Raw genomic sequence first — 17,554 nt, 5'->3', positions numbered from 1 at the left:
CTGCCCCCCAGCACCCCCAGGGCCTCTCAGCAGAGCCGCTCTCCAGCAGGTCCCCCCCAGCCTGTGCTGGTGCGGGGGGTTGTTCCTCCCCAGGAGTGTCCTGGGCTTGTTCCCCAGGAGTGTCCTTGCAGATACTCCTGTCTCATGCTAGTGATTAGCCTTCCTCTGAGGATCACATCACTCTTTTCCCTCATGCCCTTGGGCACAACTAAATTCCTGTATTTCCAGGTGGGTTTATGTGTAAAGCAGTGCACACCTATGGAAGGAGAAGGATGATTTCACTCCAGCAGCTGTGCATGCCCTTGTTTATCTGTAATGGGGAACTGAGAGAACTGCTGGGATTTCTCAGCAATACGCAAGGCACTGCTTTATACACATGCAGCTGTGTGACAGCCAGTAGAAGGAGCCAGTGGAAACTTCTGCACTTTGATGGGTTTGCTGTGATCCTTTTGGCCATGACAGTCACACAGGTGGGCCAGCAGAGGAGCCTCACCCTCGTACAACATGCTTCTGCACCAAAGGGCTGCTGAACACCAGCAGCACTGTGCTCTAGGCCGGACGCTCATGGGATATGGTATGGTATACAGGTCCTGGTGGTTTGGTGGTTCACGCTAACACAGTCATGCATGTGGTGGTCAGAAGCTTAAATTCCTTAAAATCCTATGAACTGAATGTCGTTAAGTGGACAGAGCAAAACTGAGGTAGTGTAAGTGCTGAGCACAGCTCAAAAGGCAAAACGGGTTGGGACCTACATGCAGGTGAGACAGTCCTTTAGATATCCCATCCGCATGTAAAGCATATCCCCTCTCTTCAGCTATCCAGAAGTCAGGCATTTGGTCTAGCCTGGCATCTGATTTCCTCACCATTAGTAGAGAGACAGTTGGGACAAATCAGCCTGGAGGTATCTTTCTCTCTCCCCTTGCCCTAGAAGAATAGCTCTGAGACCTAACTGTTCGATCAGAAAAATCTCTCGCGTTGCCTGGAGAGCCCCGGATAAGCCAGCACAGGATATAGATAGAGCATCAGAAAGCGCAACAGTATAGCAGTAGCATGGCTGAGCTTCTACAAACGTCCCTTCCCATGCCCAGAGCCACAACCGACAATGTCACTGATTTCATTGGTCGTGGGCACCTAAATCCCTTCTTGTGTCTGAGCCTAGAGTGCCACAAAGAGTATAAAGTGCAAATTAACCTTGAGGTAGCAGTGGTGAGGATCCTTCTTTCTTTGTAGGCATTTGAGGTGGAGTCCAGCACGAAAGCCAAGGACTTCTGCCAGAACATCTCCAACAGGCTGCTCCTAAAGTCCTCTGAGGGCTTTAGCCTCTTCGTCAAAATCTCCGACAAGGTGAGTAACGCACCCAGAATCGGGGTAGCCCCAAGGCAGTCGGGGTGACCAACCTGCCAGTGGGTACACATTGGTGGAACCAGAGCTATCTGCACCCTCACAGGTGAGAAGCATTTCTCTGCAAGCAGTGTGGTGCTTCTAAGTCAGATCCAGCCTGTTACAGGTGACATTTGCAGTCCCACAGCCCTGACCTAATCATCCTGAAGGGCTTAAAACACAGACAAGCAAAGCTCTTCTAGCCTGTTGTGAGTCAGGTTTGTAAGAAAGGACTAAGAAAAACGTGCATCTTAAAGCTGCTTCAGGCAATTGGGTGAAATCTGTGGAGATAGTCATCGTGAAGGGAAATTAATTGCTCTGGTGAAACAGGAAGCTGCAGTTAAGGAGTAATGGATGAAATTAGAGACAGAGCCTGCAGCAAGGTGCTGGTAGTGGCTGTCTCACGTCAGCAGTTTGTAACACACCAGTGTAACTGGGTCAAAGCAGTGAGCAACAACTACAGGAGATGGGGCAATGGCCAACCCTGCCTGTGGCCTCTTGCCACTTGCTCAGCCTTTGTAACTGTGTGCTGTGTCCCCCCCAGGTCATCAGTGTGCCCGAGGGAGATTTCTTTTTTGATTTTGTGAGACACCTGACAGACTGGATAAAGAAAGCAAGACCAGCAAAAGATGGTAACAGTGACTTTTCTCCGTTGTGGGTCACACAGAGCCCTCCTAGAGCTCTCCAGCCCTTTCAAACAAGATTTATCTCACAGTCTGCCCTGTCTGTTGGGCCACGCTGCTGTGGTTGTGCTCTCTGCACCGGCCCTGGGGACAGCACCCAGGAGATGATCTGTCCAGGAGCAGCAAGACCTCTGCTCCAGGGCTAGACCTAACCCCTACAGGGAGTTTCTGCTGATGGGCAGTTCTCCAGGGCCAGCCTGTGGGAAGTTTTCAGTGGTGGGATTCATCTCACCTTGCTGTCCATGACCACAGCAGAGCTGGCTGCAGCTCTGCTGAATGTATCTGTGGTTGCAGGACACGGGTGCCTCCAGAGTGCAGTTCCTCTGCCCTGCATTAGACATGAGCATTACCATGGAAGTACAGTTGTTCCAATGAATCCAGACACTCTTTCCATTTTATTAAAGCTTTGCAAGGGAAAGATGTGGTTTTCCCTGCAAGGTCAGAGTCTTGCCAGTGCCCCTGTCCCTGCAGGTTGTGGCCGCAGACGGGCACCACTGGCTTGCAGGGACAGCGATTGATTGCCAGCTGATGCTCACAGCATTGCTTTTACATATCTGCTCTCTGCTTCCTTTGCATAGGTATAGTGCCTTCCCTCACCTACCAAGTGTTCTTCATGAAGAAGCTGTGGACCAACACAACACCTGGAAAGGACTCGATGGCAGACTCTATCTTCCACTATTACCAGGTACTCTGGGACCCTGCAATAGCAGTGGAGACTTGGGAAGGATTAGGAATGGTTTAGAAAGACCTTGTCCATCTGGAGATGGATGAAGGCTTGCATTAAATGAAAAGAAGTCCTGCCTTAGAGCACTACAAAGAACGCTGTTGAGTTTCACGTCAAGGAGCAGCCTTCATGCACTTTAAGGTAGCCAGCTCAGCTGGGATTTGGGCCAGCAGTTCTTGGGTGAACAGCAAGAAATGGGAGAGGCTGAATTCAGAAGCATCCTGAGGGTTTTCAGCCCCCTACATTCATGCAGATGAGCTGTGATGGTCCCAGCAGTCAGGTAAGAAGTTAACAGCTCTTCTGCTCTCGTTTCTTCTGGGATGGAAGAGACACCTTCACATCCCAAAGCTCTCTTTCATGCACACATACACTGCCTGTGTTCTTGCCTGGATAAAGTGGTTATCCCAATATGGCTGTACCCCTTAATGCTTGAGTCAGTCACCTGACACATTCTCAGACATTTTTGGTAATGAGGGAATAGGCTTTTAAAATTACAAAAAAAAGCAATTCCAAGTGGCCATTACTAGGGGTGGATTTCCTGGAACAAGGGAGGATGAACAAGGCTGTAGGCTCACACACCTGATAGCTAACATAGGGACCTCCCTGTTCCGTGTAACAGGAGACTGTTTTAGACCAGAGGCAGTCTTTAAACATCTAGTGTGGTCTCAGGTGAGCAGCTGCCTCTCCACTACACGCAACACAACTACTACGAGTGTTGCCAGGGCACAACCTCTTAACCAGGGCCTGGAGACCTCCGCAAACTCCACTTAACATCTGAGGATGAAGGTCTGTGGTCACCCCCTCTATCTCTGAATTGTTCTTCCCTCCATGCAGGAGTTACCAAAGTACCTGCGCGGCTACCACAAGTGCACACGGGAAGAGGTCCTGCAGCTGGCAGCTCTCATCTACCGGGTGAAGTTTGAGGATGACAAGTCCTATTTCCCCAGCATCCCCAAGCTCCTGAAGGAGCTGGTGCCTCAGGACCTCATCCGGCAGCTCTCTCCAGATGACTGGAAAAGGGTAAAAACAGAAGCTTGAGTCATATGCCAGGCCTAGCTGGGGAAGCCCACCCTCTCAGGTGACTTGTCTGACATTCAGCATCAAAGTGGTGCTGCCAGAATGAGTGACCCATGGTACCTCTTGAGCCTTAGCAGAGCTGCAGCCTCCCCAACATCACCAGGAGGAGGAATTGCACATGTGTGTTCATACGCGCATGCCTTGCAGTGGATTTTGTTTGGGCTGCACGTGCTGGCTGTGGCTGTAGTGGTGGATGCAGCTCCATAAGGACAAATGTTGGGAGACAGTCTCGCGTAAAGGTCTGTTGTTTAAGGCAGACGACTGAGCAGAGAGGGGTAATTCTCCCTGCTTTGTACAGGGAGAGCTGTGGCAGAGGTTCAGACAGGTCAAGAGACATCAAATAACATAGGTGCCTCTCTGACAAGAAGTAATCTTCTAAGTCCTTTCTGCTCATGGGACTTGAACTCAGCCACGTGCCTAACCAACGAGCTATCATCTTCGCTGGGTTGAATGTCTCTCATTCTCCTCTGCTGCATAAATTGGAGAATCAGAACTTATAACCCCTTTAATGGGGTCACCAGCACAGCTCATATAAGGAAGAAGGACCTGCCCTGGTTCCAGGCCGTGCTCCAGTGACCACCCAGCACTTTTGTGAAGTGTTCATTAGAGCAGAGACTACAACCAACCATCTTTGTGAGACTGATGCTCCTTCCCTGCAAAAATCCCTGGTGCTAGGTAGTGCAACCCTCTAGCTCTGTTTTGTTCTCTGTTGCAGTCCATCGTGGCATACTACAATAAGCACGCGGGCAAAACAAGAGAAGACGCCAAGCTTGCCTTCCTAAAGATTATTTTCAAGTGGCCTACGTTTGGATCAGCATTCTTTGAAGTGAAGGTACCTGCCCTGCTTGGGGGTTCTCTGGCAGCTTTGAGCCAAGGTCAGGAGCCCTGTAACACAGAGAGGTTCCAGGTAGGCACGGTTGTCCCAGTGTCTGGATCAGACTGGGACAACCCTGATGAGGCAGGGAAAGGGTGTGACACTGTCCATCACTAAAGGGCCAATATATTCATTTATTACTGCCCTGCACCTTTACACAGACAGAGGAATTGTAGAGCTTCAGCATATCTCAGTCATTGGGACTATCCTGGTAGCTGTGCTGCTGAAGAGCCAAAGAGCCAATCTCTTTGCCATGGGAAACGTGCAGTTTTCCAAGGGACATGTCCGCATGTACCACGAACCAAATTCAGACCACCCACCACGGAGCCAGGCTCCTATCAAAGACAGTAGAGGCCAGTAGTCATGAAGTCTGTCCCAGTACTCTGGACAGTTTATTGCAACTCCTTCTTCTCAGTGACCACACGGTGAGCCTGGGCTAGAAACAAGTTGCTGAAATTATTCATCAGTTCCTTGAACCTGGGCACTCCATCTTCTGTCATGTCCACCTCAGATGGCATAAGGGATCTGATTATATCCTGTGATTTATTCACCAAAAGTGAATTCTTAGCCAAGAAATATGTGGCAGGGCCAGGAGATGAGCCCCCCATCCCCTGTGTCGTACTTCATCAATGGAACAAATTGAAGGTCCTCATGGCACAGGGCTGGGAGAAGGGGTTATCAGCAGGAACAAAACTGAATGTCAAGGTCAGAAGGGGACAGAGCAATATAGTCTTGGCCTGGAGGTCCACAGCAGCAGGCATGAGGTGGAGCAGAGGGACTGGAAGGGAAAGGAGAAGTCTGGGCTTTTCCAGTCTATCACAGCTCTTCCATACTAATGGCAAGGAACTTAATGCTGTCAGCAACTCACCCACTGGTTATCATGCGTTTAGGAGATCTGTGCTTAACTAGACAGCTCTGACTATTGGTGATACCTTAATGAGCTCTATGCTTAACTTTAGAGGATAAACTGGATAGCAGTTAATGGGCCAGGAAATGCTGGCAGGAAACGACATGGAGAGAGGAAATAGGAAGAAATCTGATTTTGCATGACACCTTCCCTAACCAGTTCTCATCTCCAACAGCAAACTACAGAGCCAAATTACCCAGAAATCCTTCTAATTGCCATCAATAAGCATGGAGTCAGCCTCATTGATCCCAAAACCAAGGTAAGCAAAACTGAGTTCTTCACCAGATGTTCCTCATCCCACTCCCCAACACCTCACAGAGGTCATCCCAGAGAACGTGTTGTTCAGAACTTCAGGGGTTCTCATTAAACCTAGTTAGAAAGTCTGGATAGCCAGGAAAGTTTCTGGAGGCAAAAATTCCCTGTTGCACAGTACCAGCCCAGCTTTTTTCAAGAGGAGATGGATGGGGAGCATCAGCTGTTAGGGGCCTGTAGCTGGAGGACACACACACTCCTTCCTTAATCCTTTCGCAATATTAGGACAGGAGCCGGATTAAATGAGATCATACCAGTTACTTCTACCAGCCACATAGTGGTTTTAGTATGACAGTCTTCCACAAGCACAGGAGGATCCAAAGTCTTGCATCTCTCTGTCGTTACCATGAGGCCATGGTACAGTCTCATCTCAGTAGACATCTTTGGTCTGCTTTGATGGAAAATGAACAAGGACATGAGAGGTCCCCACAGCCCTTCATGAAAGTTGAGGCTCTCGCATGTTGAGTGTCAGTCTTGTGTTCCCACCAGGATATTCTCATCACTCACCCCTTCACCAAGATCTCAAACTGGAGCAGCGGCAACACTTACTTCCATATAACCATTGGCAACCTGGTGAGAGGAAGCAAGCTGCTCTGCGAGACCTCCCTGGTAAGGAGTGTTAAAAATTATTGGACATAGTTAAATGAAATCCTGACTTTGGCAGGCAAAATTAAATGCTTCCATCAGATTGTGTCTCAGGGGATTCTCTGGGCTGAAAGTGATCTCTTAGAAGATCCCTCAATATGTTTTTTCCTTCTGGATTTCCCATGGCTCTGCTCAACTGGCCCACCATCCAACTTACACGCAAGCCTGCGGTGCCTGGGATGTTGCCATCTCAGGAGCATGAGGGACTGCTCCCTGTCACTGGACTGGAAAGCATATTGAAGCAGATATGGGATCAGGCAGTGCTCTTGAGCCCTTTTACTAAGATCCTTTGCCCAGCTTGTCTCTAGTAACAGTCACAGCAATAAACCTCCTCCTAGACTATCTTAAACCTGAAGCAGGAAGGATAAAAACTCCTGCTGGATTAACTGTTATTATTTTGAGGCACTCAGGATTTTGTTGGCCATTTGAAAATCTAGGTCCCGTCTAAAGTTCCGTACATCCTTACCCTCAACATCATCCTGGGATGGTGAGTTCCTCCATCTCAACACTGCAAATTATGTTTGGACTGTGTTCCTTGTGGTGGTGTCATTTCACCCAAGGAGAATGGTGGAACAGGTCAAAATGTACCTGAAAAACTTGAAAGTCAACAAATAGTAGCCATAGTGTTCAGGAGGCACGAGCCAGAGACTGGTAACTGTGCTCTAAAGGCAGGTAACATCTTCTCTGTCCTCCTCAGGGGTACAAGATGGATGATCTTTTGACCTCATACATCAGCCAGATGCTAACAGCCATGAGCAAACAGAGGAGTGCAAAGGGTAGCAAGTGAACTGCAAGAAGCCACTGGCAGGTGGCCATGGAGCTAATTCACCAGCTGAGGCCTGTGGGATACCCATGCAGCTGGGGGACAACCTTTGCCTCCCAGATGTGGAAGATGAGCCGAACACCATCAGGGAGTTCGCTGGACTCTGACCTTGAGGGCTCAAATCCCACCTCCCCTTCCAGCGAAGATGACTATCTCTGACCTCCCATTGTCCTTCCCTACCCTGCACCCTGACTCCATCTTACACCTCAAAGATTTCCAGGGGACACCACCGCTCTCAGACAGTGACTGAGCAAAGGCACTCCACAGGAGGTTTGCCTGAACCCCAATGGTTGGCATCACAAAGGCTCTTGGAAGAGGATTTGTGTGTGTGTGTGTGTGTGTGGCTTGTTTTGATTTGGTTTGTTTTTTTCTTAAGTAAGAGAGAGCTATCAGGATGCTAACAGCTTTTGGTGAAGTTATGGGCTTTTCGGGTCTGAAGAGGAGTAACGGAGCCCTGGCCCACTCTGGAAAGCTATCCAGCGAACACTGCAGGGCTTATTTTTTGACATTACAAAAGAATACACTGTGTTCTTAAGGACAGACAGAAAAAGCAGGCTGGGAGGAGCACACTTGAACTAGGAATCAGAATACACAAACTACTGATTGAACAGGCTAGAGTACTAAAGTGCTGTCCGTGCAATGCTGGAAATATTTAAAGAACAAATTTTAAAGTTTTGTTTCTTCTTCTATTTATTTTTTAAAATATTAAAAAGGAAAAAAAAATCCTGCATTTCGTGCCGGTATCTGGATGCTGACTCGGGGCTGAGGGCGACCTGCAGGACAATCCCTCGCCCAGGGATTCCCCCAGAGCTGTGATTGCCGGAGGCTGAGTAAGGCACGTCTTTCCCAACTTATGGTCTCAGCTGGAAGTGAAGCTTGGAAGATGAATTATCTCCTTTTGCCCCTGGTGTCCAGGCAAATTAACACTGGGAGGATCATTACTTCAAGCGTCAGTATGGATGTAGGGGTTTTGGAGTCCCCATGCTTGGAAGACTGAGGCCAAGCCTGTGCTGAGCTGTGATTCAAACAGGGACTTGGCCATCAGGGTTGGAAACAGCTAATGATTTTATTGTGCTTTTGTGTGTTGCTGTATGAAACGGTTCTTTACTAGTCCCAGCTGGACCCGATCCACTTACAGAGAGGGCAGGCCCTTGATTTCAGTGGGCTTTTCTCCATCTTTTTTTGACTGTATTAATCTGTTGGCTGGTTGTCCTGTCTTCTATCCGACACCACTCAGTGTGGACCAGCCTGCTTTGGAGCAGAGATGGGACCTGCCAGCAAGAGGAGGCTGAAGCCATGTTGTGTCTGGGGGGATGCAGAGGAAGGAGCCTGGGGTGCCTTTCCAAAATCCAGGCTTCAAAGGAGCATGTGCCTGGGGTGTGTGGCAACAGGAGGGGCCAGAATTGTCCACCAAGACCTGGTGCTGGCGTCACTAACACTGAGTGTATCTCAGTAGGTGTGGGAGACCTCTCTTGGTCCTGTGCACTGGGCTGAGTTTGGCTGCTTTCATAAAAGTCCGTATTGTAGGATGTTGTATGTTGTTCTGTTAAGCTCAGCTGGGCTTGGTCACCCAACACCATGGCGTGCCAGGAAGAGTCGGCAGCACTGCCTACCAGACCTCAAGGACCATGACATCTGACTGGGCTGCAGCAGTGAATTTGGGCCACAGTTGCTCCAGCAAAGCAAATGAGATGCTGTGTGGAGACATCCATCAGCCAGGCAGGGCTGCTAAGAGATCCCCTTTGTCCACCATCCCCCTACCCAAAGCACTCTGGTGATGGGAGCATGGTTACACCAGCCAAGGCTACATTAGAAGCCAAGCTGCCTTCTCGCAATCCATCTCTGATGCTTCTCTCCCCTCCCAATCTGCCATGATTCCACTGTCCCAGCGATCCCACTTGTCCTTAGACATGTGCCCACCATCCCCACCACTACCACTGCTTTCGTGCGTCTCCAACCATCCCCGCCTCCCACAGCATGCTCAGTAGACAATGCAGCATAGCAACGTTTATAGCATTGTCCTGGGCCAGGTTTCTCCTGCCACCACCCTCATCCCTCCACTCACAGCTCTGTCAGCCTCCCATGCACCCCACTGTTTTGGGGGGTGCTGGGACTCTGTGTGTGTGTGCCTGTGTGTCATATATATTAGTGTCTGCTGGCCTCTTTGTATTCACACCAAGCGATGTAACACAAAAAACATATGTCCAAGCGAAATACTCTAATTAAAAAACGTTAAGTGGTTTGTGGGAGGCTGTTCTGCACTGTGCAGTTTTGGTGGTGTCTCCACAAGGAAGGGTGGGCTCAGGGCTCCCAGGTCCTCACTGGGTCAAGACCTCCTTGTAGAGGGGGACTCCTGGTGAGAGTATCCAGCAATGGGGAGCAAATCATCGGTTTAACTGGACTGGAAATTAAGTGCAATCTTTTCTTTTTTGGGTAAAATCACTGGAGCTTGGGGAGTCTCCATAGCTCATCCGCTAAGACAAGGGCTGGTTCCTCCACAAAGGCCAATTTTGAGCTGAGTCACTGAATGTAGGAAGTATTGGGTGAAAAGTGTATGTGTGGGAAACAGACTACCAGCGACGTGCTTAACAGTGTTGACAGACCCTGCTAGCTGTGAAGCAGCAAAAATAGTAGCTGAGATGTGACAGGGCGTAAGGCATTGCAGGAGAGCACAGTCCTGACTGGCCAGGCTCTGCCTGGATAAAGCTGCTGAGGATGAGGAAGGTGAGTACAGGGAGATACCACTGTGTAATGGCCAAACAGCAGCTAGATACATGGATGAAGGCACATTGATGTGGCTTTTCCTAATACATATTAAAAGCCATGATCGGGGACCACAGCTTGTCCGAGCCAAGTCCCTCACCTGGGCACCAGGGGACAGGCCTAGGACCCCATGGTGCACACCACCACTCAGCCCATATACTCTCCACCTCCTGGTTTTGCTGCACATACCTCCACGCAAGTGGTACCCGCAAAAAATTATGAACCAGCTCTGGATGCGGGGCATGGAAAGGGGGTTTAACACTATTAGTAGCATTCTTCCCCCATGCTTCATAGACCTGGAGCTGTTCTACACCAACCCACCAGCCCTTTAGCCCTTTTCCAAAGGAGGATGCTGCCTTTTTGCATTTCTAGCCTCCAAAATACTCCAAAATTGCAGCTTGGAAAGGTTTGAGTGCCTCTCAGCACAGCTAACTCCGAAACCTAATGTTTTCCTGTCACAATCCACTTGTGATAGCTTTATTTAGCAAAAAGCACCAAACTGCAATAGGCTCATGTATGAGAAAATGTCTATAGCCTGATTTAGGTAAAGACGACTATTTTATTCCCCTTTCCCAGTCTGCAGAATAAGAACAAAACAGGATAGGAGAGCTAAAATGTATTTAAAACATCACTTCAATTTACAAAAAAAATGTGTTCTTATTGTCTGTTCAAGTAGAAAATTATGGCTTAAACCTGGAAGATGCTCACATCTCCCTTGCAGAGCAGGGCATAAACCCCTTTCCCCGATGTGACAGCAGCCACTGGGAGAAACAAAAAAATAAGCATAAATCCCAGGGCACAGAGCCCTCCCCAAGGGAAAAGCAAACAGGACACTTGGTGGGACCAATTCACGTGCAGCTCAACCCTTCTGAAGAAAAATGTGCTCCTGGTCGTAGTCCCAGTAGCTACATGGCCATGGCACCAAAAAGCCCTTCAGCACCCATGGGAAGATATGCGCTTGCCTACAGCCAAGGGGAGGAGACTGTCCTGTCAGGGTCTATGAAAGGGCAAGAGTGGGGAAAAGGAAAAACTAAGCTGCCCCTGCCTGCATTATAGAAATGTACGGACCCTCATGACCCAGCCAGCAGCACTTGACCACCGTGGTGGGGATGGTGTGCTCTCAGGGGTGGAGGAGATCTGTGAGGAGGGAAGGAGGGAGTGTGTGGAGAAGAGGCTGAGCTGACATAAGAAATGTGGGAGAATGGGGAGGACTGGAGGATGCTCAGATGTTTACAGCATGCATAAAATGCAGCTGGGGAAACAGAAGGCTTACACACGCCAGGAGGGATCAAAGGATGACTGCCTTGTGAGATGCCAGTGGTCTCAGAGGGAAATGGCGGCTCCCATGAGGTAGCTGCATCTCATCATGGTGCACAGCTTCTTCATGGCTGCAACTCCATCTGTGCTCCCCTGCACCCCAGGGATCCCTGCCAGGCACAGGAACGTGAAGACAACTGTAGGAGTGGAAGCTCGGTGCTCATCTCCAGGAGGGTCATAGAGGCAAATGGTTCCTCCTCACCAGGCGATCTGACCCCCCAAATGGCCACCTTGGCAGGTTGGTGTTTGCATTGCAGGAAGGGGCAGCAGGGGAGGGTCTGCTCTCCAGTCTTCACCAAGATGACAGGTCCGTGTCCCCCCTCTGCCCGTCAGGCCATGACGACAGGCATGTCACTGAGCTCTGGAAAAGGGGACACAGAGTGAGCTACCGAAATACCTGCAGTTGTTTTGCCAGCTGTTGTGAGCAAACAGATCTTGGCTGAAAATGCCTGCAGCCCAGGTTGGGTCATTTTGTCTGGATGACAGAGCTCCATGGGTGCAGAAACCTGGTGCATGGGAGGGTCCCCTGTGATCCCACCCTGCCTTGCAGACCCTAGAGTGCTCAGCACCTCTGGGCTCTCTTTTCACAGCATCACAGTGTAATGCATGTTGGAGGGGACACCTGGAGATCTCTGCCCCAGCCTCTGCTCAAAACAAGACTATTTAGATCGGGCTGCTCAGGGCTTTGAACATCTCTGAGGGTAGATATTCCCCACCTGTCTGGGCCCCTCTTTCAGTATCTGACCACCCTCACAGGGAAGATGTCTCTTTTTTTCCTCTTTATATCTAGTAAAAATTTCCAAGGTTGTAGCTTGTGATGTTGTCACTACACATGCAAGAAGCATCTGGCTCCATCTCCTCTACACTATCCCATTAGATGGTTGCAGACAGTGATAAGATGCCCCTTGACCTTCTCTCCCACTGTGCAAACCGAGATCTCAAAAGCCCCATCCTCCAGGTTAGTGGCGCCACTGAGCTCGTACCCATCTGTAAGCACCTGTTTGGTACTGGGAGCCTGAACTGGACCCAGTGCCAAGGCATGGCCTCACCAGTGCTGAACAGAGGGGAGGAATCACTGCCACCTGCACCCTCACTGAGGTAACCCTAGATGCCTCCATCCTTCACCACAGCACGGGCACCCATTGCCAACCCATCCATCAGGACCCCGGTGCTCCCACAGAGACGGCCTGAGCAGGATGCGGCTCCTGGCGCTCCTTGCCCTGCTCACCTGTCCTGAACTTGTTGTAGGTGCCGCTCTCCAGCATTGAGCCACCGTCATGGGCGCAGCAGGAGAAACTCCGCTCTCGCCACCTGCATGGGGCAAAGCACCTGGGTCAGGCCACCGCTTGCTGTGGTTCCCCTCGCAGCTCCCTGCTGCCCTGGACACATTTTTTGTACTTTGTCAAGGAAGGATCTGCCCTGGAATTTTGGGATTTGCGCAGTTTCTTACCGAGAAAGGACTTCAGCGCATGACTAATATCTAAGCATCCACACTTCACGCGTGCAACAACTTTTTGGAGGCAACTTCGCGACTAAGCCCTGTTTTCTAAGAAATGTTTAAGAGCTCAAAAGCCCCAGAAATGTTTGCAGCCACTAGTTCCTAAGCAGCCAGGGAAATTTAGAAATTGTAATTTTGGCGCATTCATAAACCTGACAAACAAGGCCGCGCAGGGCTCGCGGGCACTGCTGGTGGCAGGGCTGGGAATGCCCTTGCTGCAATGCCAGCCCAGAAGAGGTGGTTGTTTGGCTGGATCAGAAGCAGCTGCAGGGCCCTGGGAAATGCACACCCAACATGAATAGACTCCTGGAGGAGACAGCCATGGGAAGGTCTGATGGTGGTGGTGATGCATTGCAGGGGTGATTGCAAACTCCCCTGCAACTTGCAGCCTTGAAAGCAAGGTGAAAGCTTCTAAAGCAGCACCTGAGGAAGGACTGCAGAGGGTAGGGCAGGGTGAGAGCGGAAGGAAGGGAAGGAGCCACTTTGTGCCTGTCCCATTAACCCCAGCTTCCTCAATTATTAAACAGAGGCAATGTCTTTGATAGCTTGGGAGGAAACAAAATGCAGTGTCTGTGACATACTCAGACATTTTCACGTAGAAGGAGGGATTTCCCCAGGGGCTCTGACATATGCAGACACCACACAGGGCGCTCAGATATTAACATTGAGAGCTTTCCTCCTTAGCCAGTCCAATGCGACAGTGTATAGATAAATATATAGATAAAGAATAGAAAAATCAGTTGCTTTCTCAGCCCATCAGCTTTGATAACTGGTTTATGTTGTGGTGGCTGTAAATCCACCAGGTCTCCACTGAATCCTGAGGGTAGATGCCTGAGCTGCCAAAACAGAAAGGGACAATGAGAGCAAGCAGGAGTAGCAGAGAGGCTTTTGGACACTTTCAGGGCTTTCTTCTAGTGAAAAGAAGTGCTCTCAAAAGTAGTTTTAACCCTTCAGACCACCTGAAAGGACCCTTCCTTCCCTCCACCTGGTGCAGAAGATCAGGTTAGTATGACCGTTAGCAACTTGGTAGTTACCAGTGCAGAGCAAAGATGAGCGAGATGAGGAGCGCGGAGGTCAGATCTGTCAGGATCCACATGATGTTGTACTGCTGCGGAGTCTGGAAGAGAACAACAGAGGATGTGTCTACCACCAAGGACCCCAAGATATGCAAAAAAGTTCCTCAAACTGTCTTGCTGCTTGACTACAGCAATTCTGCTGCCTGGTGTGCATGTGCAGTAACATCTCTCAGGTGCTTAAAGCATTTGGTGGCATTTCAAGGTGGCCACCCCCCAGGGGATGTTGGTGCCAAATCTTCACCTCTCATAAAAGCAGATCTGCTGGGTAGCCAAGAAGACTAGACCTCATCACGGTGAATATAATAGGGACCTCTTCTTTGTACAGGCAGGCCCTTTAGTTCTCTCTGCTTCCCTCTTACATGAACGTCAGCTGGTGGCATCTCATTTTCCCTGGCAAAATTGTCCTTTAGTGACCACCACAGAGGGGCTGGCATGGCTCCTGATTTAATTCTAAGAGCATCTGAAGATAATGCCTTAGACTGGACCTCCACCCACCCTCCAAATGGACTGAAACACTGCAGTTTTCTGGATGGGAGTATCATAAAATCTGCTTTAAGAGTGTGAAGCCAGTTAATTCAAAGCAGTAACCTTTAGGCTGCAGGGAGTCTGGTGGGACCAGTGCTCCAGGTGCTTCTTAGCTCTACATGCTGCCCAAGGCAGAATAGGGAATAGACAAATGATGTGTAAAAAATTCCTCCCAGCAAGGAAGGTTTATTTCTATGGTTGTTTCCCTTGGGCTTGTAGCACCAGATCAAGTCTGAGATGGGTGGTGGGAGGCCCTGGGAAATGAGGAGCTTCTGATATCAGTAAGGTGCATCAAAAGCTTAGAAATGGGACTCCTTTTGCATCAGCTACATGTGCCCTCAAAGGCCCTTCTTTTCTCCCCACACAAGAATCAATATGACTTCTTTTCACTCATCTCAAGGTCTAAGCTGCAAATCCTAACAAGCAGGGTGCTTCTACCTGTGCCAAGAGAAAAGAGGAGAAGGGTATGGCAATACCTGGAGTGGCTCACAGGTGCCAGGGAAGCCAGGTTTCAACTCACATCCTTTACATGCAAAAAGTCATCTCCTTTATCCATGCGTGAACTGGCCCATGGTCTCCAAAGGTAACCACGAACATCCCAACCCTAATTCCTACCCCTGGGAGGGGGAGGGTTTTCGCTTACCATGAGGAAGAGCGGTTGGCTGAGATTCTTCAGTGTGTGGACGGCATTGGTGGTCACAGAATGTGCCCCAGAGCACCATGCCAGGGAGAAAAGCCACGGCTCATTGACCACATAAAGGTTGGTGGTGATGTTTGCCTTAGCATACATCCTTTAAAAGACCAAAAGACAATAGATTTATTAAGAAAAGCAAGGAGGTTAGTACTTCCTTTGGGCTGAATAAAGGCGAAACAACTCTCTGTAGGAAAGGCTTGCATTGGGACGTAAATCAAGAATAGAAAGGAAGGCCAACCAGCCAATAATTAATCATTCACAATTGGCCAATACACAATACCTGACCCACTGGCAGTAAATGCAGTTAAAATGTCCGAAAGGTCAAAACTTTGCTCGCCCCTCTGCCATATGGATCAATGTAATGGTGTGTTTGTAATCTCCCAACAGTGTGTTTGAAACTACCTTGAAGCTGGCTACTCATGTTTGCAGTGTCAGCTGGTCACCGGTAGAGTTCTTATAAGCTATTAAAATGTAACACAAAGTGACACCATTCTCTGTGTAACACCAAAGGAATGTATCATCAGTATCAGCATTTGCAAATCTACCTACGATCTATCGAGGATTTACCCAAATGGATCTACCCAGGATTTTAAATTCTGTGAAAACTATTATTGAGAAAACATGAATAATACTCTCATCCAAAGGACTAAACTTTCTTCTTCTTCTTTTTTTTAAATTAGATTTCAATGGTTTTGCGCACAGGAAAGAGAAAAAAAAATCCTAATTACAAAAGAAGAACTGGACAGGTAAGACCTTTTGTTTGTTTGTTTGTTTTTTCCTTTTTTTCTTTTCATATGAGAGAGACATTTTGGAAACTCCTGCAATGAATGTGGAGCCTTCCATTGCAGAGATGATATTTTCAGTGTTTCACAAGCAACAGAGTACTGGTTGCAACAGAGACGAGAAACTAATCTTCCAAAACACAGCTACAAGAGGGCGATGGTCTCTCACCACAGCATTTCACACTCACACTGATGTTTATGGAAGGACCATGGGAGGTTAAATAGTTGCTCATTCTCCATGATTCAGTGTGGTGGGACTGGGGATGGCATGAAGAGGAAGACAAGAAATCAGGAGATAACTGTGTTATTCTACCAGAAGATTCTCAGACCCTGGACAAGTAATTATGGAATTGGGGGCGGGGTGGGGTGTGTAATTACATATGCCCCCTCTTGGCCATACACAGCATCAACAGTAGGAGTGAACTGCACTCCTTCACCTTCAAAATGTTACAGACATGGCCATTTGGTCTAAAGGAGCTCTTCCCAAAATGCTATAGATCCTGGGGCTGGTCACTGGAGGGAGACATTGCCACACACATGAGGCAAATGAACGCCAGACGCAGTCCACCGACTGCACTTGGGGCTGAAACTGCAACCTACCGGATATCTTCACTGGACATTTCTGTGTAGGCCAGATTGAGTTTGACAATATTGTCCATCAATAGATCTTCAACTCGGGCCTTACTGCCCATTGTCTGCTGAAACCCAGGAGCAACAGACTGAACAAAGGACCTCATGTCATTCTCCAGCCACAGGACCTGCAGGCAACGAGAGGACCCAGTAAATTCCCAACGGATTACTAATATGCCCTGCCCTACGCACAAACCCAGTAAAGATAAGGTCTTGAGCCTGTCAAATGATGTATTTCTTTCAACGATCAAAGAACATTTGGATGCAGGGTTAAAACTTGCAAGTCATTTTCATCAAGAAATAAGTATTCACTGTTCCTTCCTTATCAGCTTGAAATCAGTGAGTACATCTCACACAGCCCGACAAAAGATGCGGTGTTTGAAGCGGATGGAAGGACAGCTTTGGTTTATGGGAAAGGCAACAGAAAATATTCTGTTCTCCCATTGTCCCAGCATGGGAGAAGGGAACTTCAGCAGATACAAATCAGCGTAACTTCCCAGACATCAATGGATACATAACCTGATCCATGTGGATTTAACATCCATCCCAAACAGGGAATTTCCTGGGGAAGGAGGAAGGCAGTGAAGGCTCCCAGCTCCATGTATTTTAATTTAACCAGGAGTTTCCATGCAATATATAAAATAAGCATGGGAAGCAGGAGGTAGGCTGCCAATTATTACAACGATGAAAGGATGCCGTTTGAGGGCTAAGGCATCAGCTGGTATATACACTGCCTTATTTCCCTGTCCTGCTGTAGGGTTACACCATTTTGTACCTGCTAAGGAACCGATAGTAGGAATATACTCCAAATGATGCCTCTTTAAACAAGTGAAATGAAAGAGGC

At 48.8% G+C, this 17,554-nt stretch overlaps 2 protein-coding genes across 7 annotated transcripts in view; one reads left to right on the top strand and one right to left on the bottom strand.

Moving 5' to 3' along the window:
• MYO7A (myosin VIIA) overlaps window positions 1-8,951 on the top strand; it is a 103,894-nt gene extending 94,943 nt beyond the window's left edge. For 4 of the 6 annotated variants that reach the window (XM_064441505.1, XM_064441504.1, XM_064441508.1 and 1 more), the window contains 8 exons: window positions 1,231-1,344; window positions 1,925-2,012; window positions 2,642-2,748; window positions 3,622-3,807; window positions 4,580-4,771; window positions 5,821-5,904; window positions 6,447-6,566; window positions 7,300-8,951. In XM_064441505.1, coding sequence (XP_064297575.1) covers window positions 1,231-1,344; window positions 1,925-2,012; window positions 2,642-2,748; window positions 3,622-3,807; window positions 4,580-4,771; window positions 5,821-5,904; window positions 6,447-6,566; window positions 7,300-7,389 — 981 coding nt within the window. In that variant the 3' untranslated portion in view covers window positions 7,390-8,951. The remainder of the gene's footprint in view (window positions 1-1,230; window positions 1,345-1,924; window positions 2,013-2,641; window positions 2,749-3,621; window positions 3,808-4,579; window positions 4,772-5,820; window positions 5,905-6,446; window positions 6,567-7,299) is intronic. The other 2 variants (XM_064441507.1, XM_064441506.1) reach the window with 1 other exon arrangement.
• A 1,838-nt stretch (window positions 8,952-10,789) lies between these two features.
• The window catches only part of GDPD4 (glycerophosphodiester phosphodiesterase domain containing 4), a 37,726-nt gene continuing 30,961 nt past the window's right edge, over window positions 10,790-17,554 (bottom strand). Inside the window, exons 12-16 of the mRNA XM_064440640.1 lie at window positions 16,681-16,838; window positions 15,248-15,395; window positions 14,038-14,120; window positions 12,734-12,816; window positions 10,790-11,866 (exon numbers count right to left, since the gene is read on the bottom strand). Coding sequence (XP_064296710.1) covers window positions 11,835-11,866; window positions 12,734-12,816; window positions 14,038-14,120; window positions 15,248-15,395; window positions 16,681-16,838 — 504 coding nt within the window. The 3' untranslated portion in view covers window positions 10,790-11,834. The remainder of the gene's footprint in view (window positions 11,867-12,733; window positions 12,817-14,037; window positions 14,121-15,247; window positions 15,396-16,680; window positions 16,839-17,554) is intronic.

This window comes from Phalacrocorax carbo, chromosome 1 (assembly GCF_963921805.1).
Source record: "Phalacrocorax carbo chromosome 1, bPhaCar2.1, whole genome shotgun sequence".
Classification (NCBI taxonomy): Eukaryota; Metazoa; Chordata; class Aves; order Suliformes; family Phalacrocoracidae; genus Phalacrocorax; species Phalacrocorax carbo.
The sequence above is the reverse complement of the archived record's forward strand: the minus strand, read 5'-3'. Positions and strand labels throughout refer to the sequence as shown.